The sequence below is a fragment of the Meleagris gallopavo genome, chromosome 30 (assembly GCF_905368555.1).
Source record: "Meleagris gallopavo chromosome 30, MGAL_WU_HG_1.1, whole genome shotgun sequence".
In the NCBI taxonomy this organism is placed as follows: Eukaryota; Metazoa; Chordata; class Aves; order Galliformes; family Phasianidae; genus Meleagris; species Meleagris gallopavo.
This window is the reverse complement of record NC_139433.1, coordinates 1,416,908-1,443,687: the sequence shown is the minus strand read 5'-3', so window position 1 is coordinate 1,443,687 and position 26,780 is coordinate 1,416,908. Positions and strand designations below refer to the sequence as shown.

Genomic DNA, 26,780 nt, shown 5'->3' with positions numbered 1-26,780 from the left:
CCTGAGAGCCTGTGTCTGTGCTGAAATGATAAACCCACGGCCCGGAGCAAATGGGGAGTGGGATGCAGCCAGAAATCTCCGCCAGCAGAAGCGCTGGGCTGCAGCACAGCACGGCGAGTGGAAGCAGCACCGATAAAACAGCCGAAGTGGGAGAGCTGTCAGCGTTTCTCCTGGCAGTGCTTTGCACAAATAGGAGCACAGCACCCGGCAAGGTGGCCCGGGGCACGGGGCTGTGCGCCTCTCCTCAGCCCTGCCGGCTGTCCCTCAGTTTCCCCATCGGTAAAATGGAGGATGTGTGCCAAACGCTGCTCGAAAACTACTGTCAGATAGTGGGAATGTAGGTGAGGAGCTCGGGTGATGCTGGCTGTAATGCAACAGATCGAGGGCTTGAGGCTGTGCACTTCAGCCCTGTAAGCGTGAGGAGCAGCCCGGCCCGAGCACGGCTGAATAAGGCACAGCCAGAGTTCTGTGCTGGAAGGAAATGAGCCCCGAGGAATTGGGAATTGGCCTCTGTCATCCTCAAAGCCTAATGAACCAAGTCATCCCCGTTTGTGGGAGGCTTTAGCGGGATTGGAGACGAGCAGGGAGCTGGGGGGAGGGATGGTGAGCGCTGTCCCCACACGGGATGCAGGCGCTGGTGGGGAGCTGAGCCACGCTGCTGTCCTTTGGCAGAGCCCAATGCGAGGACATGAAGGTGGGGACCCCGGCTGGGCTGGGGGCTGCGCACCCCATTTGTCCCAGTTTTCCTATTGGATAGGAGAACAGCCACGTTGGTCCTCATTCACCCGTATGGACGAAGCGTCTGGCAAGGAAAACGAGGTGGGTGCACCCGGATGGGGTGATACGAGGCACAGAGCTTAGGGGGGAGCGGGGGGGGGGGGGGTCCTGAGAGGAGGGGGTCCGAAGAGATGGGGGCGCGATCCTTCTTGCAGTGCCCAAGAGCGAGGAATTAGCGTTGCGTTCCCGCACCCCCTCCCGGGGCCGCTCACCCTCCCATCCCCTCCCCGCGTTATACCGGGGGGCGCGGGGGGCGGCGGCTCCACAGCCGCTCCGGCTCCTCACGGACGGACAGAGCGCGGAGGGAAGGACAGAGCGCCGCCCCACGGACTGGGGGGGGAGGGGGGACCGGGGCCGGGCCGGGGTCCGACCGAGAGCCGCCGCCGCCACCGCCGCCGGAACCACCGCGCCGCCCCCGGGGCTGCGGCTCTGCCCGCAACAACGCCGCCGCCGCTCCCGCACCGCACCGTGGGCCGCCCGAGAGCCGGAACGGAGCGGTGAGTGCGGGGAGCGGGTGGGTCGGGGGCTGCACGTGGGGAGCGGGGGTGGCTGCTTATCCCCCCCCCCTCCCCATCCCCCGGGGCAGCTCGGCCGCTGTGATGCCCGGCGCCGGGGATGGGCACGGGGGTCTCGGTGCCCTCCGATGCGAGCAGAGCTGCAGGTGCAGCCTCCAGCCCGAACGTGCCTCGCTCCGGCCTGCCCCCCCCACCCCTCCGCCCCTCTGCTGGGCCCCCGACCCGCAGTCCTCCCTGCAGCCCTCCTGGCACAACGAAGGGTCTCCCCGTGCCCCCGTCGCCCCCCAGCGCTGCAGGTTCCAACCCCAAGGCCCTGCCTGCCCCCCTCTCTCCGCATCCTCGATTTTAGGGCTAGGCGGATTCTCCTGTCAAAAATCCCAGGGCTGACTGATTTAAATGCAAATGTTACCGGGGTTGTGTTTCTCGGGGAAATGGAGCAGGCAGCAGTCACAGCACACAGCTCCTATCGCGTTCCAGAATAGCAGCTTCCTGCTTCAGACCCTGAGCACTCTTGTGCCAGTTTCCTAATCCACTCGCAAAGTGGATTGAGCTAAAACCCGACAAAAGATGCTCTAATTCCCTCCGCGTTCACTCAAGGGAGCGATTGCAGAAGAGCAGCTGCTCTGTAAATTCGTGCCCAGCCTTAACCGGAGATGGGTGGTTTGCTGTTGGTTTTTTGTTTTGGTTTGTTTTTTTTTTCTTTTCGGAAGGAGAAAAGAGCAGACAGGAGGAGAGAGGATGACAGGAGCAGGCAAAGCACCCACAAAATACCCAGAGCAGATCAGCAGGGCAGCTTCATGGCACCCCAAATGTGAGCCGTGGGGCAAGCTGGGGACATGAGATGGCCATCAAGGAGCAGCCTAGGCCCTCCTGTGCTCTGCTCAGCTCTGTGGCTTTGCTCCATGGTTGGAGATGCGATGCCCACGGGGTTGAGGAGCAAACCCCATTGGGTGCTGTGTCCCTCTGCTCTGAGGGCTGCACTGTGAGGGCCGTATCCAGAGAGGGAAAGTTCTTGCAAGCGTCTCTTGCAACCAAACCACGAGGAATTTCTAAAAGCCAGCAGTAAAAGCAGAGCTGGCCATCAGCTCACAGCTCCTCGGTGTAATGTGTGCCTCCAAAGCCATGGCAGAGCCTGTTGCTGGCTTTGCATGCAGAAATGCAGGTGATGAACCCCACGCTGACCCATTCACGCAGTGCTGCACCGCTTGGCTGTGCCCACACAACCATTGCACCCAGCATGGAGCAATGCCTTCCAGCTCCACAGCACCGTGGGGCTCAGGGCTGCGCATCCCAAAGCTCTGCTCCAGCATCCCTTGGGATGGAACCAGCATCCCCACATGCAGGAATGTGGTACAGTGTGCTTGGAACGGGAGAAAAACCCAAGATCCCACGGTGTGACAGCCGCTGATTGAATGAATTTAATTTGAGCTAATTTATTTTTCATCGCTGTTTCTTGCTAAAGTGGGGGAGGAGCGAGCGGAGGCGCAGCCTTTTGCTGCTGGGGGGTGGCAGAGGTGGCTGCTGCTCCTGTGGGGCTCCTTGTGGCTTTTGGAGGTCGCAGAAATAATCCTGGATGCACTCAGCACTGAGCTCGAGGGCGATGCTCTCCAGCACAGCACTGCCATACAGCGAGGAAGCAGCCTGAGCACAGGGAGCTGCCGTGTTCCCAGCGACTCAGGCAAACAGGAGGCAAAGCAGCTTGGAGTGAGAGCTTTCTGTGTTGGCTTTTTTGTTTCTTTTTTTGCTTAAACATCAGTACTTTTAGCTTTTTTTTTTTTTTTCCTGGGAGAGGAGCTGGAGGAGGAGAAGAAAGCACTGAGTTCTGTTTCATGCCAGGGATGGTACTGGGGTCCCACTGTTGTCAGCTAATCCCATACTGTTTTATCCCATCCCATCCCCTCCTGTCCCATCCCCTCCCGTCCCCTCCCATCCCCTTCCGTCCCATCCCATCCCATCCCATCCCATCCCATCCCATCCCATCCCATCCCATCCCATCCCATCCCCATCTCATTCCATCCCACAGGACACATCTCTGCCCTGAGCATCTAGCAGAGCTATGGGCTTCCTTCTGCATTCAGTGTTTGGAACACAGCCACGTCTGCTCCTATTAGCTGTGTTGCTCTGTGCCTCATACAGTCACACATCCTTTGCTCCGGGGTCCCAACCTCAGTGCTGCGCTCTTCCCTCCCAGCAGCATTACAGGCCTGAATTAAGCATTTAATCTGAAGCCCCATGGTATGAAAGGACAGAAGTGCCTGGGTGTTGCTCAGTCTCATCTGGAGCTTTACTGGAGTGATGCTATTGGAGGCGATGGAGCCTTTCTGACTTCTGGTTTTGCTGCGTTGTGTTGCATCAGTGCAGGGCACAGGGCTGCAGGTTAGCACAGAGGGATCTGGGCTCGTCCAGCTGCTTTCCTATTCCGGAGCCATTGATGTAGCCCTGGAAATAACACTGGGAACACAGAGCACATGGCTGGAAGTGTTTCATGTGGGCAGTGGTAATTCCTGTGCCATCGGCCGTGCTGTGGGCAGCCCAGGCAGCACCAGCAGCATCTTCCCATCTCCAAATCACACACTGCTATGTGCAGGGCCAGGCAGAGCCATCCCTGAGCTCACTCCCTGCTGCGTTCACCCCCTCAGGTGATGTAGAAGATAGATATAGATATAGATATATCCATGCCCCGTGCCTCAGTTTCCCCACCCATAAGGAGGGAACTCTGTGCTTTCCCAGCCCTCATTTTGCTGCGGTTCCACGTCAGCTCCGAAGTGATGACCCCAAGCTGGGGGACACATGGTGCTCACACACACTGTGTGTGTGTGGTGATCCCAGTGCAGAGGCATTGCCTGAGCCTGAGGGGTGGCTTTGAGAGCAGTGGAAGAGCACCAAAACGAACAGGCGAGGGCAGAAATGTTCAGAGAGCGGAGATTTGCGGAGAGATGGAGTGAAGCAGTGAAACCCATGAGAGCTTTTGCAGCAAGATGATGGGAGTTGCCACCTGGCCAGCTGAGGTAGGGATGTTGGAGGGGTGATTTTTATGGGGGGATGTTGTCCAAGTGTTTGTGTGCCATTTACCTCCAGTGAAGGCTGATCCTGGGGCTGCCGGGAGCAGCAGCGTTTTGCAGAGCCGTCAGAGGGATGGAGTGCATGGGGGGGTTTGGATGTGGGATGCAGCGAGTGGGGGGATTTGGGATCAGGGATGTGGGGCTGGGAGTGCAGTCCAGGGACACAATGAGGAGACTCAGGAGCCCCTCTTGGCTGTCAGCAGTGGGATTTGGGTGATCGTATGGCGTGTGCTGGTTCCTCCTGCTTTGGGTCCCTTTGCTTTGTGCCGTGTTGCTTTGGGTGCAGGAGCTCTCCCCATAGTGGTGGGTTTCCATCCCTGCTCCTTCCCACACCGTGCTGCCTTTCCCTGGAGTTTTTCATGCCGCTGTGAGTTTGGCTGTGCTGTGCCCATCAGCCCCATCCCACCACGCTCTGCCCTCAGCATCCCCAAATGCACGCGCACTGGGTCCCAAACAGCTCTCCCATGGGCTTGGGGTGCAGAAGGGGCGCTTTCCATTCTATAGTTTTGCTTTGTTTGTTTTAAGTCACATCTCTGCTCTTTTTCTTAAGCCTGAGCAGCTCAGACGTGTAGTGCTGGAGCTCCTCTTTCAGCTCCCGACACATCAGCCAAAATAGCAGCGGCCGCATACAGCCGGGGAGAGGGACAAGTGTTGCTGAGAATTAAAATGACAGATCCCAGTGTCACAGTCTCGGAGGGTTTCGTGCTTTATTAAGCAACAGTGAGTTCATGGGAAAGGACTTTCACCCGGAGCACTGGTTGTGTCGATATGAAAAGCAAACTGGGGGCTATCTTTAGGTTCAGCCGTGTGACATGGGGTGGTGAGACGGGCATCCTCATAGCCCTGCAGCATCCTCCAACCCCTCTGCGTCCTCATTCTAGGGGCTGAGCAAATGCTGTCGCTTGCAGCCAGCCGTGTTCAGCATGGAAACATCTCCAAAAGGAGGAAATCCCACTGTTTCCCTGGCAGGATGCTGGGAACCTTGGGCTGTAGCAGTGGGGCTGTGGGCAATGTGACCCCACTGTGTGGCTGCAGTGCTCTGTCTCCGCTCCCACACGTGGTTCCCTCCCAGGTTTGATTTTCCCTCATATGTTGTTTTAATAGATTGCTGCCCTAGGGTCTCCCTCTGCCTGCCACCCCCTCCTATTAAAAATTCATCCTTCTGCCAGATACCGTTGCTAGAGGGAGAGGGGGAGAAATAAAGGAGGAGGGTGAATATTTAATAGGAAGAACATTTGGAATGACTCTGTGCTTCTCCCCAGCTTTCCAACTACCTCTGAACCCCTTTGCTCCAGTACAGAGCATTGCCCTAATGACTGCAGCTCATCGCTTCCCACTTCCCAAACCCAAATCCTGGAGCATGACCCTGGTAATTGAACGCTAATTAAGGAGGGAAAACAAGCAGCACCCTGCATTTGCAATCCACAGAAGTAACATAAATGAGATCTAAACGGTGACCTTTTTACCGAAGCAGGAGTGTTAACCAAGCATGACAAATGGAAGGAAAAAAGAAAAAAAGAAAAAAAAAAAGGACAAAACACTGCTGCATTTGGTAATCCCAGCTCCTCTGTGCACAGCTGTGATGGGGACATTGCTGTGTGGGGCTCTGCCTTCAGCAGGAGGTGCTGAGGGTTGCAGAATGTCCCCATGCAGCGCTGGGGCTTTGCTGCATGCTGCTTCCTCCCACCCCTCACACCAACATCCCACAGCAGCTGGAAGCTCTGTCCCCACATTGTTTGCTGCTGCAGTCGCAAATGCGAAAGGAGCTTGCCTTCAAGTTCTCACTGCGTTGTAGGGTTGGATTCGATGGTCCTTATGGGTCCCTTCCAACTCGGATTATTCTGGCACCTCATCTTCCTGTCATCACTGACTGTGCCCCCCAGGAGCGATGCTGTGCCCCTGCTGCTGCTTTGGGTGAGCAGAGCAGAGCTTTCCTCCCCTCCCAGGGATGGTTTTCTAAATGATCCCCTTTCCTTTGTGCAGAACGCTCCTCTTTTTGCAGGCACATCACTAAGACAAATGAGCTGATGCCTTCAAACGAACCCACATCTCCCATCGCCCCCGCATTGGGTCGGTGCTGTCGTGCATTTCTCCAGAAGGGAAAGGTCAGCCCACAGCCCGGCCAGCTGGGAGCCCTGACATTAATTACACTAATGAGGGAAAGAAAGGCTCCGTCTCACTGTTCTGTGCTCCTGGCTGCAGCTGGGGGCTGGATTTTGGGGTTCCTGCAGCGCTCTGAGTGCTGTGTGCTGGTTTTGCTGCAGGTTTGCGGGCTCTGCATGGGGGCAGCGAGCCCCGGGGTGACAGGAATGAGGGGCAGTGGGTGCATGGGAAGGGACCCATTCCATGGGGATTAAAATGCAGACACACACACAAACCTGAAGTAACCTGAACTGGAGGTTGCTAAGTGATGTAAGAGTAACCAAAAATAAATGCCAAGAGCATCGGTTGAGACCCTCATCACTCAGATGTGTGGGAGCAGCAGGCTCTGTAGTGAAGGCAGGGGGTTGAGGCCGTTGCTTTCCTCTGAAGTGAGTGTTGGGACTGCATCCACAGCATGGTATAGTGCATGGGTGCATGGGTGCAGGCAGGACCGTGCCATGCTATGCACTTTGCAAGGAGAGCAGAGGCTGGGGAGGGTTTGCTTGCCTCTGGGTTCGCTGCAATTTGGTTCTAGCAGGATTGGAATAAGTAGAGGGAGCATGCCCAACCTGCTGCAGTTTGCACTGGGATTTGCAGTGAGTCGAGCTGCCTTGTCGCTGTGCTTGACCTCAGCACGGCAGTGCATCACACCTTGCAGCCTCCCTCACAATTATTGCATTCCTTGGGCATTGCAGGAGCCCCACCTGCTCTGCAGCCGCCAGCAGCGTGGTACAGAAGCAGATTTCTGCATGTGCTGCCCCGTGCATTAGCAAGCTGTGGGTTGGATACCATTGCACCCAAGATCTGCACCCCATGTGCACCCCCAATTGCTTCAGCAGTACAGCTCTGCTTGGTGGGGGGGAGAGGGGTGTCCTTGCTGGTATTGCTGCTATTACTAATGGGAGATTCTGTAGTGCTGCTCCTTTCCTCCTCACCATTCTGCAGGTGTGCAAAGCCCAAGTGTTATCTTGTGCATGTGCACGGTGCTGCTGGCTGCAAAAGGGAAGCACTGGGGAGGAGGAGGGGAGCTGCTGAGCATGTCACTGCCATCAGTGGGGCGGCAGTGGGCTCTCCTGGAGTGATGTTTGGTTTTCTGGTTTTTGGGGACCCCACCAGTGGGGTTCTACCCACCAATAAACTGTTAGGGTTAGGGTTAAGGATAGGCCTTAGGGCTATCAGTTACAGTTAGGGTCAGGGTTTTTGCATTAGGGGGTTATGCTTAGGCTTGGGGCTTTGTTGTTAGGGTTGGGGTTAGTTTTAGGGTTAGGGCTTTGGGGTTAGGGTGGCTCACAGGAGGCTGCAGGGCACAGTTACTGTCCTGGCCTCATCTCTGGTGATCCATTAGCCGAAAAGAGCTCTATTTCCCCTCAAAGGGAGTTCTTAAATCCCCTCTTGATTAGTTTCTGGCAAATTAAACTTGATCTTTCTCTGAGGTTGGTGCCCTTTGCCAGGGTTGGGAATGCTTCGCCCCGAGAGGCAGAGACCCAGGCAAGGGTCACAAGTTTGGACGCCCACCTGTTTGTCAGATCTTCCTATGTGATTACATGCATATGTATAACGAGGGGAGGTGCAACAGCCAGCTCACACACTGGGGTGGAGCAAAGCTAAGTCTGCTTCCCCTCTCCGCGATGTGACTGTGCTTTGGGTATCTGTTTGGGGTGCTGGGTGCTGCAGGAGGGGATTCACGCTCTTCTCCCTGTGCTGTTTTACCCAGAGGAGAGGGCTCTGGCCGTACTGCACACTTCGCCATGTAAACCTGCCCAGCCTCGCAGATGCCAGCTGTCAGCGCAGCCCTGGACCTGCAGAACGGTGAGCATAGGGGGTCCATCTGCGGGGGTTCGGCCCCGGGTGCTCCTCGTGGCATTGGTTCTCAGAGCTCAGTGCTGCTGTGTCCAGGTTTGTTCCATGGAACAGCTGAGAAATCTCTGCCCGTTGTCCCAAACGGAGAGCTCGGGGTTTTGGGAGCCTCTTTGGGGCTGCAGATGGGAACGGTGATGCTCGCTTGCTTCCACAGCCACAGCTGATGCCCTGAAGCTGCCAATCTGAGGCCCAATGCCAGCATCTCGTGCTCCAAATGTCCCCATTCTCTGCAGCTCCCGGCACGGAGAAGTCATTGGGGCAGCACAGCGGGAGCCCCTGTGCTGCTCTGCTCCCAGGCGCGGGCTGCATCCTCCAGAAATGCAAATCTGTACTGCTTCCTACCCAGGTTCACTGCATCCATCCATCCACCCTCCCGGCTGCCTGGCCCTGTGTGGGTTTGAGATCTGCTCTCCATAGGGCTGAGACATTGTCTCTTGCCCCCTATCTGCCTCCTCTTATTAAAACAAAGCTGGTTGGGTCTAGGTTGCAATGTACACCCTGCCTGGGTATGGATTGCAGTGTCGAGTGTTATTTCCCCCCTTAATGGCATTTTACTTTCTTCGCTCGCTGCTCCCATGATCATCACTGGGACGGCGATAGCGTTTCAAGCACAGCAGCTGTAGACATGTCTTAAAAAAGGCATCCAGCCCCGGACTGATGCTGAGCAGAGCTGAAAGGCAGACGGACTGCAGTGCCCTACAGGGATCTCTGCCCTGAGCGGGTTTTTCTGGGAGGTCGGGGGCTGTGGATCAGCAGCTGCTGCCCCTCTGAGCCTGCTGACTTGTTTTCCCATGGAAAGCAGAGCGGTCCTGACGGGCTCAGGCTGTTTTCCACCCATGGCTGCCTCTCCACCCTGTCTTCGGAGCAGACATCTGTCTGTCCGACTGCCCTGTCATTCTGCTCCTCCTGCCCACAAATCCATCTGTCTGCTCAAATCAGAGCTTTGGCAATGATGCGGTGCCCATGCAGGGTGGCTGGCCCCATATAGCCCTGCTCAGGGCCTGCAGCACCCCAAGGACCCTATGCCAGGATCCATCCCTCGGGTGCTGATCTGGGGGGGCTCCTGTGCCCCTGGAGCATCCTTGTTGGCTGCATTTTGCACAGCATCTCGCACTGCATGGGGTGCCACCAGGTGAGGAATTTGGAGGTTTCACCAACCCAGTGATCCCAGCTGGGAGCCTAAGCTTAATGCACAACCCCATCCAGCTGGGTGGAAGTGCTGGACCAAATTGGAGCAGCAGCAGTAGAATCCTCAGCACCCAGAGCCTGCACCCAGTCAGGGTGAGAGTGGGGGCTCTTCATGCCCCCGAGCAGCATCATTAATCAGCTCTCTGAAAGGTGGATAATTACAGCGTATGCTGTTCTGAAATGGTTATTAATCATCCTGCTCCCGCACTTCATTTATCACAAAGCTGCCTGGCTTGGAGTGAAGGCACAGTATCCCCTCCCCAGGTGGCTGTGATGAGATGGCACGGTGATCTGGGTGCTTGGGTGCTGCGTTGGGTGATGTGTCTGCAGGAGGTGGGTAGCAGCGGGAGGTGGTTCCTGTCACCATCCCCAGCACAGCCTGGGGATCCCATGGAGATCCATCGAGTCCCCCTCCATGCGAATCCATCTGAGTGTGCTGTGCTGGCTGCAATGAGCAGGTGCTGAAGTTCTGGGGAAATAACCACACAAAGCTGCAGGAATGCAGGCTTCTGCAAATTAAAACTTCTCCTTGCACAGCAGAAACTCACTAGGCGAACCCCAGTGATAACCCAGGGGTGCTGCCTGAGCCCCCACTGCCACCCCCCACCCGAAGCCTTGGAGAGCAATGAAGACACTCATAGAATACCAACCACCTGCACCTGCTGCAGTGACCTTTTGGAAATGTTGTACTTTGTGGTCGTATCGAAATGTCTTCTCTCCGGAGAGCATCTTGCAGAGATAGAGATTCAGACGTGATGTCTATCAAGAAGAAGAGCAGATTGCGGCCAATCTGTGGCTGCCTGCGCGGTGTTGCCTGGGCCACGTGCTCAACAATCATAAGGTTGTCTCTAAAAATAAGCGGTGCCTTCTTTGGGGCTGTCTCCTTGGTGTTGGGAATCCTTCATTCTGGGGCCTCGCAGCCGTTGCGAGGGATGGGGGTTTCCATGTGGTGGTGAGCAGAGCCTGGAAACGAAGTGACCCAGAAAATCTGTTGGGATGCACAGAGATGGGAGCACTGGATTCCCAGCAGACCTTGATGGGATTAGGAATAACTCCGTTTGGTAATTCTCCATTGGCTCTGCTGATTGATTTTCTTCCTTTCTGCACTCAGCTCGCCCCGTTTCAGCTGGCTTGTTCTCATGCTCGCGTTGCTAATTGCCTGACGGCCAGAGCCTCATCGGGGCAGTGTGGGGAGGCTGCTGGCCTCACGTCACCCCCAGGTCTCTGTGTCTCTGCTCTCATCTCCTGCGCTCCTGGCATCAGCTGCTCTGATTCTGCACCCTAGATCAGATGGAGGAGACTGGTGGACCAGGAGCCTGTGACCAGCAGGTGTCTTGCTGAAACCCAGAGAGGCTGAGGATGCCCCGTCCCTGGAGGTGTTCAAGGCCACGTTGGAAGGGGTCCTGGGCAGCCTGAGCTGGTATTAGATATGGAGGTTGGCAGCCCTGCATGCCGCAGTGGGGGTTGGAGTTTGATCGTTGAGGTCCCTTCCAGTCCAAGTCATTCTATGATTCTGTGAAGCCATCGGGGCTGGCCATGCTTAGTATCTTGGTCATCTGGAGTAGGGGACTGAGCGCACCCTCAGATGACACCAACTAGGGAAGGAGTGTCAATCTGCCTGAGGGAAGGATCAATCCCTATGGAGGATGGCTGGGCTGAGGCCGATGGATGAGCTTCGACAAGACCAAGTGCTGAATCCCAAATTTTGGTCCCAACAGCCCCATGGAGTGCTGCAGATGTGGGGCTGAGCGGCTGGGAGCTGCACGGGGGGAGATGTGAGTTGGCAGCTGTGGGTGCTGCTGGGCATAGGGCTGGGACTCCCCTGAGTGCTGCTAAAGCACAATCCGAGGGGGAAAATGGCTTCAAGCAGCAGTCTCTTGAGGGCAGCCCCAGTGGGACTATTCTGCAAGCGGATGCAAGAATAAAACAAGACGTTTCTTCAGCTGAAGTAGTTGTACTTGCATGTTGTCAAAGCAGAGGAGCCTAGAAATGTCAAGCCTGGCTTGTTTTCTGGTATTATTTGGAAAAGAAGAAACCTGGGAGCTGAGGAGCCACTTCTGTGCAGCTCTGCCCCACTGCTCAGCTGCTCTGTTGCTGCTCCATCACTGCTCCATCACTGCTCCATGGCTGTGGTGCAGCCTGGGCTCTTCCAGCTCTGCTCCCCAGCTCAGCGAGCAGCAGGCGTGTTATTTTTAAAAACAAATTAAACGCAATGAGCAGCCTCTATCTAGGCCTTTGAGTTGAGTCTTAATTGGCCTCACTCCCCAGAGGCCAGGCAAGCCCCGAAGATGGTGATGCTACGACAGTAATGAGCTATTAATAACCCATAGTGACTTCTCCTGCAGGTTGTGTCTGGGTGCATCCTTCCCAGGTCGGGGAGAGGAGAAACAGAGCCACTCAGACCACAAGGATGAAGTCAAAGCATGAGCACACGGCCAGCTCCTCGTGGATCCCAAAAGCAATAGGAATGCATGGCCAGAAAGTGGGGAAAGCAGTGGGATCTGTGATCCCACCCTCCATAGAGCCCTACTTTGCGTCGCACAGCCCCATGCTAATGCCCTGTGGATGATGATGATGCTTTCCCTCCTAGCTCAGAGAGACAGGAAAGCGTGGCGAAATTAAGACATGTAAAAAGAAGTCTTTAAAAGATAATCTCCTGTGGCTCCTAAATTGCACCGAGCAATAGGTTTACTGCTGGAGAATTGCTCGGCTTGTATAATAGGATCAGGGCTGGAAATTATCCACACAGATAGCATCCTTCCCCATGCTGTGGGCACAAAGAGGGTTGGGAACCTCCCTGTGCACCCCGCGGCTGGATCCTGTAGCATTCCAAAAGCAGCCCACAACGCTCTGTCCGAGCAGCCCTGTTGTTTAATTAGGTTAATGACATTTAATGACAACGCTTGGTTCAGGAAAGGTGGTTGATGAGCTTTGCAGCAGCGCCGGGATGTACTTCTCTGGCAGATTTGGAGCGAAGGAGGAAAAAGAGATTGGGGAAGGGGAAAGAAGCAAAAAGGCAAATGGGCAGCAAGGTGCTAATTCCTCCAAAAGGAGGGCAGCAGTGATTGAGACGTGGCAGCAGTAATCCATAATCTGCCAAGATTGAGCCCGCAGCCTCCCCCAGCCCCACTGTTGAGGGTGGGGAAGGGAGGACTGGCTCCTGTATGAAGCTCTGAGTCCTCCATCCTATGCAGGGAGGATAGGCCGTGGATGGGTAGGATTTGTTTCATCAGGTGAGACTCAACCACAGCCATCATAGGGAGCAAGGAGGACATGGTGTCCCACCTTTGCTCTATGCCTGTGTTTGCAGTGAGTGTGGTCCCCAGGCCACAAGAAGAGGTCAGTGGTGTTTCCTGCAGGGTGGGGACCTTCTCAGGGCCATGGACCATGATTTGGGGTACTACTCCAAAGGAGGAGTTTTTCAGCTGTAGCTCACAGCCTGGTGATCTCAATAGAACTCGCTGCTGACACCCCTCTCTTTCCTTTCCAGGTGTATGCGAGAATGGTAGAGAGCCCATAAGACCATGCACTACACCATGACATGTTGGTTCCTGGTCCTGGTCCTCCACCTGGTCCTCCTGAGCCCGCTGCAGGTGGCAGCCTGCCCTGCCCGCTGCGAGTGTGCCCCGCAGCTCAAATCAGTGGTGTGTCACCGCAAGCGGCTCACTGCCATCCCCGAGGGCATCCCCACAGAGACCAAGATCCTGGAGCTCAACAAGAACCGCATCCGCTGCCTGAACCCGGGGGACCTCTCCCCATACCCCTTGCTGGAGGAGCTGGACTTCAGCGAGAACATCATCACCAATGTGGAGCCAGGAGCCTTCAGCAACCTGTTCAACCTGCAGACTCTGCGGCTGCGGGGAAACCAGCTCAAGCTCATCCCCCCGGGGGTCTTCACCAAGCTGACCAACCTCACCCTCTTGGACATCAGCGAGAACAAACTCGTCATCCTTCTGGACTACATGTTCCAGGACCTGCGGAACCTGAAGAGCCTGGAGGTGGGTGATAATGACCTGGTGTACATCTCCCAGCGCGCCTTCTCAGGGCTGCTCGGCCTGGAGCAACTGACCATTGAGAAGTGCAATCTGACCTCCATCTCGGCTGAGTCACTCTCCTACCTCCAGAACCTCGAGGTGCTGCGGCTCCGGCACCTCAGCATCTCTGCGCTGGAGGAGCAGAACTTCAAGAAGCTCTACAACCTCCTGCAGCTGGAGATCGACAACTGGCCGCTGCTGGAGGACATCTCCCCCACCAGCTTCCAGGGCCTGAACCTCACCTCACTCTCCATCACCTACACCAACATCACAGCCGTGCCCACTGCTGCCTTGAGGAACCTGGTGTACCTCCGCTACCTGAACCTGTCCTACAACCCCATTAGCACTGTGCTGAAGGGCTCCTTTAAAGACCTCATCCGGCTCCAGGAGCTGCATATCGTGGGCGCTCTCTTGGTGTCCGTGGAGCCGCAGGCCTTCTCTGGTCTGAGACAAATCCGTCTGCTCAACCTCTCCAGCAACTTTCTCTCCACACTGGAGGAGAGCACCTTCCACTCTGTGAACACACTGGAGACGCTGCGGGTGGACAGGAATCCCTTGGCCTGCGACTGCCGCCTCCTCTGGATCCTACAGCGACGGAAGACGCTCAACTTTGACGGCCAGCAGCCCATGTGCTCCACACCGCCTGAAATCCAGGGAAACGCTCTGCGTGACTTCCCCGACTCCGTGCTCTTCGAGTACTTCACCTGCCAGAAGCCCAAGATCAGGGATCGGAAGCTGCAGCACGTGACGGCCCGCGAAGGGCAGTCCGTGTCCTTCCTGTGCCGGGCGGACGGGGAGCCTGAGCCCTCCATCGTCTGGGTGTCCCCTCAGCACCGCATGATCACCACGCGCAGCACGGGGCGAGCAGTCGTACTGCCGGGGGGCACCCTGGAGATCCGCTTTGCCCAAGTGCAGGACAGCGGTACCTACATCTGCATTGCCAGCAACGCAGGGGGCAACGACACCTATTTTGCCACTCTGACGGTCAAGGGGCACCCAAACGATGGCTCCTCCAACGCCAACCGGACTTTGTACCTCAGTGAGTTCAATGACACCTACCATAACGACACGCAGGTCTTCTTGAAGTTCACGCTTGATCTCAAGACCATCCTGGTGTCCACAGCCATGGGCTGCATCACCTTCCTCGGCGTGGTCCTCTTCTGCTTCCTGCTCCTCTTCGTTTGGAGCCGGGGCCGAGGGCAGCACAAGAACAATTTCTCGGTGGAGTATTCCTTCCGGAAGGTGGATGGACCCACCACCACCACGGGCCAAGGAGGAGCCAGGAAGTTCAACATGAAGATGATCTGAGCCTCTCCAAAGGAGAACCGTTGGCTGCGACCCGGCCCTGGGCACGGCTGTGGCACAATGGGGCCAGGGGGCACAGGGGCATCAGTGATGTCCCGGGGCATCAACAGGGCCAGCAGCACGGTCAGGGACCGAGGGCTGTTGGACTGGGTGATCGTGGAGGTCTTTTCCGACCTTAATGATTCTGTGATTGGATGACCCAGCTGGCCCCAGCCCCGCAGTGACCCCACAAGTGGCCCAGGGGCCATCCCAGCTCCTGATGTAGCTGATGTTTTTGCTACCAACTATGCATTTCTCAATGAGATCAGCAGCGTTTCGGCCTGGGGAAAAAAAAAAAAAAAAAAAAAAAAAAAACAGAAAACAACAACTTTTCTTCCCCCTTTTCCCTTTTTTTTTTTTTTTTTTTTTTTCTGTTTTTAAGAGACTTAAGAAAACTATCTCGGTGTTATTTATGGTTGTTCTTTTTTTCCTCTGACACTTTTTCTAAATGAATTTCCAAAAGAAAAGTCTTCCGGTGCGACACAGGACTGGGGAGCAGCACTGGGGTGTCCCCAACCCCTCCCTGGGCACAGACAGACCCCAAGGCACGACCACACCGTGGGACCTTCACCTGGGTGACTCCAGCACAGGGCGGCTCAACCCTGTGGGCTGGGGGTGCTCCTGCACAAGCAATAATGATCCGCACCTGTGCAGGTTGGTGCTGGGGTGTGAGAAGGAAGAAATGGAAAAATGGGGCAACAGGCATTAAAAATTGGAGGAGCAGCCCCACAGAAAGGCTGTAGCCAGGGTTGGGGTTGACCCGTTGGCAGCTGTGGGGCAGTGGGGTGGTTCTGCTATGGGTGCAAAAAGCAGCTTTGGGGGGATGCAGGGCATTTCCTTCAGCTTGCAAACTTGAAGTCTGCAGGACAGGAGGAGCTGGCTCAGCCTGCATGGGGAGGGCCAAAAAAAAGAAGACAGGAGAGAAGAAAAAAAGGGGTTGGAGCTGAGGAACCAGTGGGAGAAGCAACCCCAGAGAAAAGGTCCTGGATGGTGCTGCTGCAGCTGGAAGGGGCAGGAAGGTCCTGGCTGTGTGTGCACACGTGTGCACACGTGCAAAGCATGGATGCATGCACAGCACCCATGCAGGTTCCTCCACTGCTCATTTCCCCATTTGCCATTGCAGCCATCCTCCAGCAGCTCCTGTTTTCACCATGGGGAGCCCCCGTGGTCCCACTTCTTCCTCTCGCCCTTTTCTGCACCCTCCTCATCCTCAGATCCCACATCCCTCAGTGGTGGGGACTCGCTGCTATGGGGACGGTCCCCAGCGTTGTGATCCTTGTCCTGTTGGTTCTTTCACCTCTGCTTGGCCTCGGGATGTGATTTTGGGCTGAGAAAAAGAGCCATCCCCATCCCCATCCCCATTCTTGTGGGCACATCCCACTGGGTGTCCCTTCTCCTTGGGAACACACCCAAGATCCCGACTCCTGCTGGAGTTAATGGCATCCCCAGGCGTTTTGGGGCTGTGTTTTGGGCACAAACCCCCAGGCTGCTCCCACACTTTTCCCTGCCCATGTTTTGGAAGTGTGATGGGGACATCCATCTCACCCTGTCATCCTTCCATGGGTCCTATTGCATGCCAGGTGCCCCCGTGCCCCCCCATGTCACCCCACTTGGGGTTTATTTTTACCTGGGGGTGGGGGGAGGGTTTGGGCACAAATCCTTGCAGCCAGGAACCTCCTGCCATGTGCAAAAAAAGGTTTGGGCAGTGCAGACCTGCACCGTTTTATATGTGATGAGCATGTGAAATATATATATATATATATGATTTTTTTGCGGGGAGGGGGGGAGGAGAGGGCAGAAAAAAAAAAAAAAGTACACAAAATCAGGATTTTTGTGATTTGTTTGGGATTTTTGGTGGTTTTGTTTGGGTTTGTTTTTGTTTTTTTTTCCTTTTCTTCCCCATGTGCCTCGAGTATAGGACAGCCACTCGTGCACCGTGCACAGGATCCATGTCATGGCCTCCAGCAGAAGGGCTTAAGCAACACCCAGAGCTCAATTAGGGGCAAACACAGAGCCCAGAGCATTGGGGTGGGATTACCATGCAGGGGGTGAGGGTCCCGGTGGGGTCAGGAGTGGAGGATTTGGGCTTTGCCACTGAGCACCACTGCCAGCCCTGTGAACCCCATAATAAACAATGTTAAAACAACTTTCAGAGGGGACCGAAGTGCATATTAATAACTAATAAATGATTAATGCGCATGTGTTAACAAGCTGCCACTGCTATTAATCTGTTATTAATTATTAAGGGAGTGTTTGTTAGTATGGCAGTGTAATTTTTAGGGTTTTGTTTTGGCCAGATCCCTCCAACAAGGCTGGAATCCAAGCCCTGGGGATCCGTGTGAAGCTTGTGGGGGGAAACTGAGGCACAGGTGGGCACTGCGGTGGGGCCAAGGGGCTGAAGGCAGCAGCACCAGAAGGGCTGGGGGGAATTTCAACTTCTAAGGGTTATCCTTGAGAGGGTCCCCTTGCCTGTCCCACCTACCCCAGGGGACAACCTGGCATCACTCAGGCCCTCTCCAAGCTGCCGTCGCTTTCCCCATGAAACGCTTGGATGTCCCCAGTGTCCCTTGCTCAGTTGGCTGGGGACGACCTGCCTTTGTGTCCCCAGCAGTGGGGCTGCTGAGCATCCTGAAACACAGCATCACCCTGATCCCAGGCTTGTGCCACCCCACAGTCCTGGCTCTCCCAGTATGGGACTGGGAGGGGCGCTGTGGGTGGTGAAGCAAAGCAATGCCTCCATCTGCTGGAGGAAAGGGCTCTGAGTGGCTCCCAGCCTCCTCCCCCTGCATCCCAAAACCATGTACCCAGCAGGGATTTGGGGATGCTCCTGGGGTGCATCCAGCACAGTGGTGGCCCTGTTTGGAAACTGTCCTTCGGCTCTGCAGCTGGCCAGGGCAGGAGCACAAAATTGGGATTTTTCAGTCATTTTCTGCATGGAAAATTTTAAAAAGAAAAAGATATATCCTCAGAGGGTATGGCAGCTTCAGGGTTGGGTTTGTTACCCCCACAAATGCCAGTGAGGACATGAGTGGGACCTGCACTAGCTCTGGGTGCTGCTGAGCAAGTGGATCTGAGTGCAGACCAAAGAAACCAGAGCTGTGGAGAGTGCACTAAGAACAATGACCAAGAAAAGGCCAAAAAATAAAGGCAATTAGGGGAAAAAAAAAAAAAAAAAAAAAAAAAAGCAATTTTCCAGCAGGTGCATTTAAAGATCTTATCCCCCACCGGGATGAGAAACCAATTTCCTTATAAATTAGAAAGACTTCAGTTAAGTGGAGGTTCCCACCTCAGCCCCATAGATCCCCCACTGCAATGTGTGGGTGAGCAATTTCACTTTTGTTTCCATAATCCTGGTGAGCACCTCCCTGCTTCCCTAATGAAAGTTAATTTGGAGGATGTCACAGCTCCAACCTCCAAAGTTTTGCCTGTTGTGGGGCTCCTCCTCCTTGCCTTTCCTTCCTTTCCATTTCCCCTTCCCTTTCCATTCCCTTCCCATTCCTTCCCCTTCCCTTCCCTTCCCTTCCCTTCCCTTCCCTTCCCTTCCCTTCCTTCCCTTCCCTTCCCTTCCCTTCCCTTCCCTTCCCTTCCCTTCCCTTCCCTTCCCTTCCCTTCCCTTCCCTTCCCTTCCCTTCCCTTCCCCTTCCCTTCCCTTCCCTTCCCTTCCCTTCCCTTCCCTTCCCTTCCCTTCCCTTCCCTTCCCTTCCCTTCCCTTCCCTTCCCTTCCTCCCTTCCCTTCCCTTCCCTCTCCCTTCCCTTCCCTTCCCTTCCCTTCCCTCCCTTCCCTTCCCTTCCCTTCCCTTCCCTTCCCTTCCCTTCCCTTCCCTTCCCTTCCCTTCCCTTCCCTTCCCTTCCCTTCCCTTCCCTTCCCTTCCCTTCCTTCCCTTCCCTTCCCTTCCTTCCCTCCCTTCCCTTCCCTTCCCTTCCCTTCCCTTCCCTTCCCTTCCCTTCCCTTCCCTTCCCTTCCCTTCCCTTCCCTTCCCTTCCCTTCCCTTCCCTTCCCTTCCCTTCCCCTCCCTCCTCTCCCTCCTCACCCCTCTCCTCTCCTCTCCTCTCCTCTCCTCTCCTCTCCTCTCCTCTCCTCTCCTCTCCTCTCCTCCCCTCTCCTCTCCTCTCCTCTCCTCTCCTCTCCTCTCCTCTCTTTTCCCTTCCCTCTTTCCTTTCTCCTTTTTCCTTTCATTTCTCCTTTCCTTTCCTTTCCCTTTCCCCTTTCCTTCCCTTCCATTTCCCCTTCCCTTCCTTTCCCTTCCCATTCATTCCTCTTTCCCTTTCCGCTCTCCCTTCCCCTTTCCCTTCCCTTTTTCTAACACAAAACTTGTTACCTCTTCTCTCTGCAAACTCAAATCTGCTCACCCTGCAGCCTCACTGTTCCCAGGTGAAATTCCAGTGATTTGCCTACAGCAGGGCCACGAAACAGCCCAAATCTGATGTTTTAGAGTGCTAATATAGCCACTTTGCCCTGAGGAAAAGGGGGTGGGAAGGGATTTCCTGATGTGCAATGGCTGCAGGAAAACCTAGAGCGAAAAAAAAGCAGAAGAAAACAAAAAACTCCATCTCCCTGATACATCTGATGTTGCGTTGCTGAGAGCAGGGAATTCAGGGTGCTTTCAGATTTCCAGCAGCATCCCCCCCTGCCATCCAGCCAGCACCCAGAAGGAGGAGCACGAAGTGTATCCGAGCAGCAGCAGGGGTGAGGCAAACCCATTGCAACAACCTGCAGCAGTCAGTTGTGCACAGCTGTGTGCAATCGGTGCCCCTGGAGCACCCCGGGGTGACGTGGGGAGCAACGCCGAGCCTCGAGCTTCCTTTAAGCTCACGTTGACATTGGTGAATGTGTTTTGAAAGCATCTCTTCCTGCAAGTAGAGGCCATGGCCAGCGCGGGGGGAGCACGGGATGGGGTTTGGGAGTGTTCACTGAGCCTCCAGCAGTGCCAGGAGATGGAAACGGAGCCCTGCAGGCCCCCACCGCTGCCAGGAAAAGCTTGGAGGTAACAAACTGCTCTGCAAACATCTCCCCAAATGCACCTCCCGGCTGCACCCGCTTAGAATGCTCCAGCCCAAAGTGTTGCACCGCAGTGAGACTTGTGGTTGCAGCAGGGCAATATCGTTTCCCAGGGGGGAGGGAGGCAAATCTGGGCTGAAGCAGATGCTTGATAATGCTGGAAGCAGAAAACGGTGGGTTTTGAGAAAGTCAGTGTTGTTTCAGTACCGCTTATAGCAGCAGGTTTGGAGGTGCAGGTTTGGATGAGTCTGGACAGAATGGGGAAGTGCAGCCCCATGGGCGGCCCCTTCTCACTGCTCCCCATCCCCGCTCAGCATTTGCGTGCTTCCCTCTTTGTGCACAGACCTCTGGATCCCCCAGCCCCCGACCCTGCTTGGGCTGGGAGGGAAGTTTTCCTGCTCTCACTCCATACACCCCCCCCCCCCCATCCATCATCTACCTTGTGGCCACCAACCAGGGACCAGCAGGGCAGACCTGGGCTGTACCCCACCCTTCTGCAAACACCCACCAGCATGCAAAACCCCCCACCAACTTCCACCAGCAGAACAGGGTGTGCAGTCACAGGGAACCCAAACTCCCTGCTTTTCACAAAAGCACGCAGACACGGCCTCCCTGTCCACTGCTTCCCCTTTTTCTTTACTCTGGAGCCGACAGCGGAAGCCCTTGGGGGGCCGTGTGCTGACTCCCAGCTGTGTGCAGGGCCATGGCACGCGCCCGCTGTGCCAGCCTGGACCTGGGGGGCTCCATAGCGAACACCCCCGTGTTGGACACCCTGGAGGAGCACCCACCTCAGACCCCCACCTCAGCCCTCATCTACAGCAACGTGGGTGAGTGACAGCCCAGCATCCATCCAGGGGGGTGGGGGGGCTGCTCAGTTTTTGTGTGTGTCTTTGGGGGGAATAAAGTGGGGTGAATAATTTCTCTCTCCGCAGGAGAGCTGCGCGCCCACCTCGTCCCCACCAAGGCCAGCCGAGGGGATGGAGCCAAGAGAGCCCCCCTGCAGCCCAGCCATGACCCCCTGCCTCCCCCCTTGCCCCAAAAGCAGCTGCAGCGAGCTGAGTCCCTCCCTGAGCCAGGCACACGGCAGCCCTACCACCGAGACCCCCCGCCACGACTCAGCAGCCCTTGGCCTCAACACAAGGATGGGGCACCCAGAAAACCCCTGACCAAATCACAGAGCCTGGGAGACACCCGGGGGGTTGTTCTGATGCCCAACTTGGCTGATCTGACATTTGGGACGGGGGACGCGGTGCTGGGCCCAATCCTACAGGGTCTGGAGGACCGGACAGGGCTGTGTGAGGCCATGGTGGGCTGCCATGCTGCTGGCCTGGCCCGGCTGTGTGCCCGTGCCATGGAGGGGCTGATGGGGTCCTGGGGGGGGCTGCAGGCCAAGATGGCAGGGCAGGGCTGGGCTGTGCTCAGGGTGCTGCAGGAGGAGCCATGCTGCCAGAGCGGGGATGCCTGGTATTACCGTGTGGGGGTCACCTTTAGGAAAGAACAGCTGGAGCTCGCAGCCAAGGTAAGGGGGGTTGGGGCAGCAGGAGGGGGCTGCAGGCAGCGGGAGCCCTGGGTGGGTGAGCAGGATGGACGGCGTTTGGGTGGTTCCTCTTTGGCACCCACTTCTTCATTTGCAAAACAAACTGGTGCTGAAGGCTCTTGCACATCCAAGGGAGCAAAGGTCCAAGGATGACACAGCTGGGGAAGGTGCACAAGGCCTTGAGGGGTGAGCAGACGTGGAGCAGGGCTGGGTGTCCTGACAGTGTGGGGTGAGAGGCAGCACGGCAGCTTTGCAGCTCGGCAGGGGCTGACCCCCCTCTTTATACCCTGCTTCTTCATAGAATCACAGAATGGTTTGAGTTGGAAGGGATACTGAAAGGCCATCTGGTCCCACCTCCTGCACTGAACAGGGACACCCACAGCTCCATCAGGCACCCAGAGCCCTATCGTTTGACCTTGGGTGTCTGCAGGGACATCCCTGTCTGGACAACCGGTGCCAGTGCTTCACCACTCTTATCATAGAAAACTTCTTCCTCATATCCAATCTGATTTCTTGCTCCAAGCTGTTTCAGCATGCACCAAAGGGTGCAGGGGAGCTCATGCACTACGCACGGGTAGGAGCTGCACATGGGTAGGAGCTGCACGATGGCCTGGCTCAGGACAGGTTCTGTCCCAGCTCATCTGCCCCTTCCCCATCTCTCCTTGCAGGTCCTCAAGCCAGGCTGCTGCAGCACGGAGATGCAGAGCTCCCTTGGATCACACTGCAGCATCCAGCGCATCATCAGCCGCTTCACCGACCGCCTCCCAGGGGTGTTGGTGCTCCCAGGTCACCCCGGTGAGCAGGGACTGTCCCCAGGCTGCCCTGCTGTTCCCCGTGTCCTGCAGGTCCTCCTTTCCCCAGATGTGCCCTACCAGACCCTGGCAGGGTTTGTGGAGAGCTCCCGTGCACTGCATAGGAGCAGCCCTGGGCACTATGAACGCCTGGCATGCCTCCTGCTCCTGCAGCTGTGCACAGGGCTGGAGCACCTCAGGGTGCAGAATGTGGGGCAGGGTGACATCTGCCCTGAGAACCTGTTGCTGGTGCAGTGCCCGTGTCCCCCTGGCAGCCAGCAGGACAAGGAGGGGTCTGTGGGGCTGTCCCTTCCAAGGTTGCTCATCAGCAACTTCTTCAAGGTGAAAGATAAGACCAGGCCTTGTTCCACCAGCCAAGAGTGGGACTGGACCAAGGGGTCTGCTGCTCTCCCCACCCCGATGGCAGATGAGCTGAACGTAGGCATGCTGATCTATAAGATTTTGCACGTGGATATCTCTCTGGAAAACGCTTTGGATCTGAGAAGAAATCAGCTTCCTGCAATCCCCTCCCTGTCCATCTATTCCACGGGGCTCAAGCATTTGACCACGCTGCTTCTCCACCGAGATCCATGCAAGAGGGTCTCCATCAAGGAAGCCAGGCACATCCTGCAGGTCCTGCTCTGGGGGCCTCGCCAGGAGCTCTTTGCTAAGAGCAGGAAGACGCTGGCCCTGCTCCAGAGCTGGCTGGAGATGAAGAGAGCATTGCTGCTGCTGAAGTTGGCTGAGAAGGCGGCTGCAGGGAGCCCTGGCCTCGAGGACTGGCTGTGCTGCCAGTACTTTGTGGAGGCCACCGAGCACATGCTCTACCAAGTCACCCAGACTCTTTACACGCCATAAAGACCAACTGCTCAGAAGGTTCCCCAAAGCCAAGAGCCCATGGAGGCTCCAGCTCTTACCTCCCCAACTAAAGCCGGTCCTGGCTGGGAAAACTCATTTCCAAATCTGAAACTGCTCCCAGGCAGCACACGAACTGACCTAAGCAAGCAAGGACCAAACTCTCAGCGCAGTACCTTGGCTGCCACGATGCAGATGTGTTTTTGCATCCTCAGCTGATTTTTGCTCAGTGCTTTGAGTCCAGCCTATCAGAGCCTCTCAGCAAAGATAGCTGGATGGAAGGCACAGGATGAAGCAGCAGCTCAGCAGCTCATTGCCCTGAGTTAAAGCGAATAAAGCTCAGGCTTTTCCCAAAAATCCCTCCTCCCGCATGGCTGCTGTCATTGTTTTAAATAACAAAACAAAGCCACACGTTATTGCTCACTTAAGACGCACTTACGGGAGGAGAAACGCAACACATCATACAGCCATGTCCTTTTTAGGAACAGCTTGTGGCATAGTCACAAATAGAAATGACATCTCGGAGGAGGAAATAAAGCAGCCACACAGCTTCAATAAAACCCAGAGCTGAGCCTCTTAAATGCTGCTCCTTTCTGTGCTTTCTTACAGCGCTATGCACCCTGGGGATCTGACGTGGGAGGATCATGAAGCTGAAGTTCACTGCTCCGTGGCAATGAGCTGGAGCTGCAGGGAGCACTTGGTGGGTTTGTGGCTGCTGGGAGATGCCTGCAGGTCTGTAAGAGACCCACTCGGGGTCCACCAGGAGCCAGCAACCAGCACATCCCATGCATTGCATAGCGATACCTCTAGGCGCATGGGATGTGGAGAAGTCCACGTGAGAAAGACAGAAATTTGATCATCCCAAAGGCCTGGCTGCAGCACGTGGGGTGGCAGAGAGGGGTTGGCACACTGGGGGCACAAGTCCATTGCACGCAGTACTGGGCTGCATAGCACCTCCTCCCCTCGAGCAGGGTTTGCTGGGAAGCACTGCTCACTCGTGGGCAAGATGCTTCCATCTGACTCAGGCTGTGACTCAGCTGAGAGCAGTGCTGCACAGAGCCCCATAACCACACCTGTCCTGGGGCGTGCGAAGGGACACGTCTCAAGGACACACAGCACATGCAGTCACTGCTCAGCACAGAGCAGCTCAGCACCTCGATCCCCAACCCGGCCTGCACAGAGGGTGGGGTGTCATGCAAGGCCCTGCTTGGGTAGCTGGTATAATTATTAACTGAGTAATTATTAATCCGCTCACAGCTATCACCTGACAGCAGCAGAGCAGTTGCTGCAGGCTGTGTGCACAGGGAGAAAAATGCTCCCAGTCAGCAGGTTCCTACCCTGTCCCCTCGGTGTGCTGCTTCCCCAGGGCACTGCTTTCTTCCAGCCCAGCACGGAAGCATGCCCCATCCCCATCCATTTTCATGGCCGTGGGCTCAGGGCCGTGCACAGCTGAAATCACAGACCTTTTCTGTGAGCATCCCTGCCTTGAACATCTCCCAAAGCAAAGCAGCACGGGAAGTGAGACGACGGATGGCCAGGTCCTTTGGATCAGAGATGGGAAGAAATAGAGACAACCGAGTTCCTTGCCCAAACACGACCCAAGGACAGCCCTCTCACAAAGCCATCGCTCTCCCAGTCAGAGCCTTTGGGCCAGAACCACATAGAGGCATTGCCCTGCATCCTGTAGTATCATATATGGCTACAAGATGGCAGTAAGAGCCCTGGCAGCACAGCCTGGCATCTCATCTTAAAAAAATAAAGAAAAACAAACTGCTCTGAATGCCCATTGCAGCTCCAGGCTGGCCGGATCCTGCACTGCTGCCACTTGCATCCCCAGTTCTGGTTTCCACCTGACCACCACCATCAATGAACCTCTCCTCTTTTGCTAAGTGGCTCAGAACATCCATGGTCAGCAAGTTTGTAGGGAACCACGGCCTCAGAGCAGAGCTTGGGCTCTGTATTGGCACATCCCTGCAGAAAGCACATCAGAGGGAAAGAGATTCCTCTAGAGAATCCTCTTAGGAATTTCAGGCCTTTGCCAACTTGGTGAGGAAAAGCAGAAACATCCTCTCCTCCTCCACTCCATCTCCCCCACCCTTCTGTTTTGCTGCTGGCAAGTTCTCAGCTTTCCCAAAAAACACAGGAAGAGCAGGATTACAAGGCTGCAAGCACTTAGCAGGGGGAAAGAGGGAGGGCTGCTGCTGCACCGGGTCCACCAGGACACGAGGAGCACACTCTGCAGGTGGGAAGGGTCAAGATGTTAGCAAAAGCTTTGTGTAAGCACCCAAAGCCCATTAAACAGACCATAAGAACACTCATCCTTAGCAACACTGCTAATTTAACAGGCTCTCCGGGAAGACAGTGCCACAACCTTCTGTCCCTTTGAGCTGCAGCAAGAGTTACCACTGCAGGATGTGCTCCCCGCTGCTTTGAGAGCAGAGCTGCAAGGATGGCAGTTCCGTGCACCCCACACAACTCCTGAATTGCTTAGCCCAGCACAGCTGCCCAAGTGTCACCCCACAAAGCAGTCCCCCACGGTCCATTTATAAATCCCAACACTTGTTTTCCTAAGGCCAAGTGCTGCAGAGACATCAAGCCAGGGGTACAACATGTTCTGTAATGATGTGCTTGGATTTACACCAACTCACAGCGTGAACAAGGGGGAGTTTCAAACCCAGGAAGGTAACTTTGCACCCAACACACAAACCATCCCAGCAATTCACTGCTACACGTTTTATAGACAGTTTGATAGGATCAGATGGTACAAAACAAGCCTATAAAACCGCAGATATAAGCACTAAAAAAAAATGTGAAATATGTTTTCAAGTCCAGCCCCTCTGGAGAATCACCTTTGTAGCGGACAGCTTCAGTGCAAGCATTGGTAATTCCAGCAACATGTAAGCACTTTTTCCCTCCTGTTGAGCGCTGCAGACATTAAACAGCTGAGGCTCTACAAACACACATTACTCAACTCCAGCCCCTTCTCCTTACACTTCAATCCCAATCAGTTTCACCATATTTGCAGCTCCTGTTATGTAGGCTGCCTGGACTCGGTCACAGTAGCTATGCAAGTGCCACAAGCCTTCCTAGATCACGACTGCATTGAATCACCCTGCACGCAAGCACAGGACTCCACTGCTGCCACTAACACAGCCCACAAGTGTGTATTTGATACTGTGAGACACCTGAATCTCATGGCATGTGTAAGCTGTGCTTCTCAGCATTTCACTTGTGACTGTAATCAGCAGACGCCCCAAGCATCCTATGAAACATTGATAGAGCAGGGATCTGAGGATCACAATTACCAGTGAAATGGATAATCTGCTAATTATTTCAATAAAAGCAGGCTTTTCCTGGACTGCAAGTCCTGTCAGATCATCACCTAGAGTTCCCCATCAAGCAACAGGTGACCCAAAGCCTTTCCCTACCTGGGACAGTTCCAGAGGCACCTCTTCAGAGTGCAAGTCTTAAACAGCTTAAAACCAGCAATAAAAAGTAAAATATAAATTTTTATTTAGAATTAAAGCAAATACTTCAGTATCACAAACACAATATTAAACTTCAAGAAATATACTGCTAATTTGGAGGGAGCATTTATTTTTGCACAACCACAACATGCGCACAAATCCAGAAAAAGATGTGGAGTCTGAAATTTTCAACATCTCACCACCAGAGC

The 26,780-nt window shown here is 55.3% G+C and overlaps 2 protein-coding genes across 3 annotated transcripts; both read left to right on the top strand.

Moving 5' to 3' along the window:
* The first annotated feature begins 558 nt into the window (after positions 1-558).
* On the top strand, positions 559-15,301 carry LINGO3 (leucine rich repeat and Ig domain containing 3). Of its 2 annotated transcripts, none has more exons than XM_085211757.1 (3): positions 559-819; positions 8,211-8,305; positions 13,035-15,301. In XM_085211757.1, exon 3 carries the CDS (start codon positions 13,069-13,071, stop codon positions 14,884-14,886), a length of 1,818 nt encoding a protein of 605 aa, XP_085067883.1. In that variant the 5' UTR covers positions 559-819; positions 8,211-8,305; positions 13,035-13,068; the 3' UTR covers positions 14,887-15,301. The 2 variants fall into 2 exon arrangements, with proteins under 2 accessions (XP_085067883.1, XP_085067882.1); XM_085211756.1 differs by lacking the exon at positions 559-819 and adding an exon at positions 1,102-1,274.
* A 4,184-nt stretch (positions 15,302-19,485) lies between these two features.
* PEAK3 (PEAK family member 3) lies at positions 19,486-23,685 on the top strand. The gene is made up of 4 exons (XM_010724859.4): positions 19,486-19,907; positions 20,621-20,748; positions 20,854-21,440; positions 22,127-23,685. Exons 1-4 carry the CDS (start codon positions 19,789-19,791, stop codon positions 23,105-23,107), a joined length of 1,815 nt encoding a protein of 604 aa, XP_010723161.2. The 5' UTR covers positions 19,486-19,788; the 3' UTR covers positions 23,108-23,685.
* Positions 23,686-26,780: the final 3,095 nt, after the last annotated feature.

Bases quoted from the DNA above. Each gene is read 5' to 3' on its own strand.
- LINGO3 (XM_085211757.1), top strand. From the start codon at position 13,069: ATGCACTACACCATGACATGTTGGTTCCTGGTCCTGGTCCTCCACCTG.
- PEAK3 (XM_010724859.4), top strand. From the start codon at position 19,789: ATGGCCAGCGCGGGGGGAGCACGGGATGGGGTTTGGGAGTGTTCACTG. The intron at 19,908-20,620 runs GTAACAAACTGC...AGCTGTGTGCAG, and splicing joins CTGCCAGGAAAAGCTTGGAG to GGCCATGGCACGCGCCCGCT. The intron at 20,749-20,853 runs GTGAGTGACAGC...CTCTCTCCGCAG, and splicing joins CCTCATCTACAGCAACGTGG to GAGAGCTGCGCGCCCACCTC.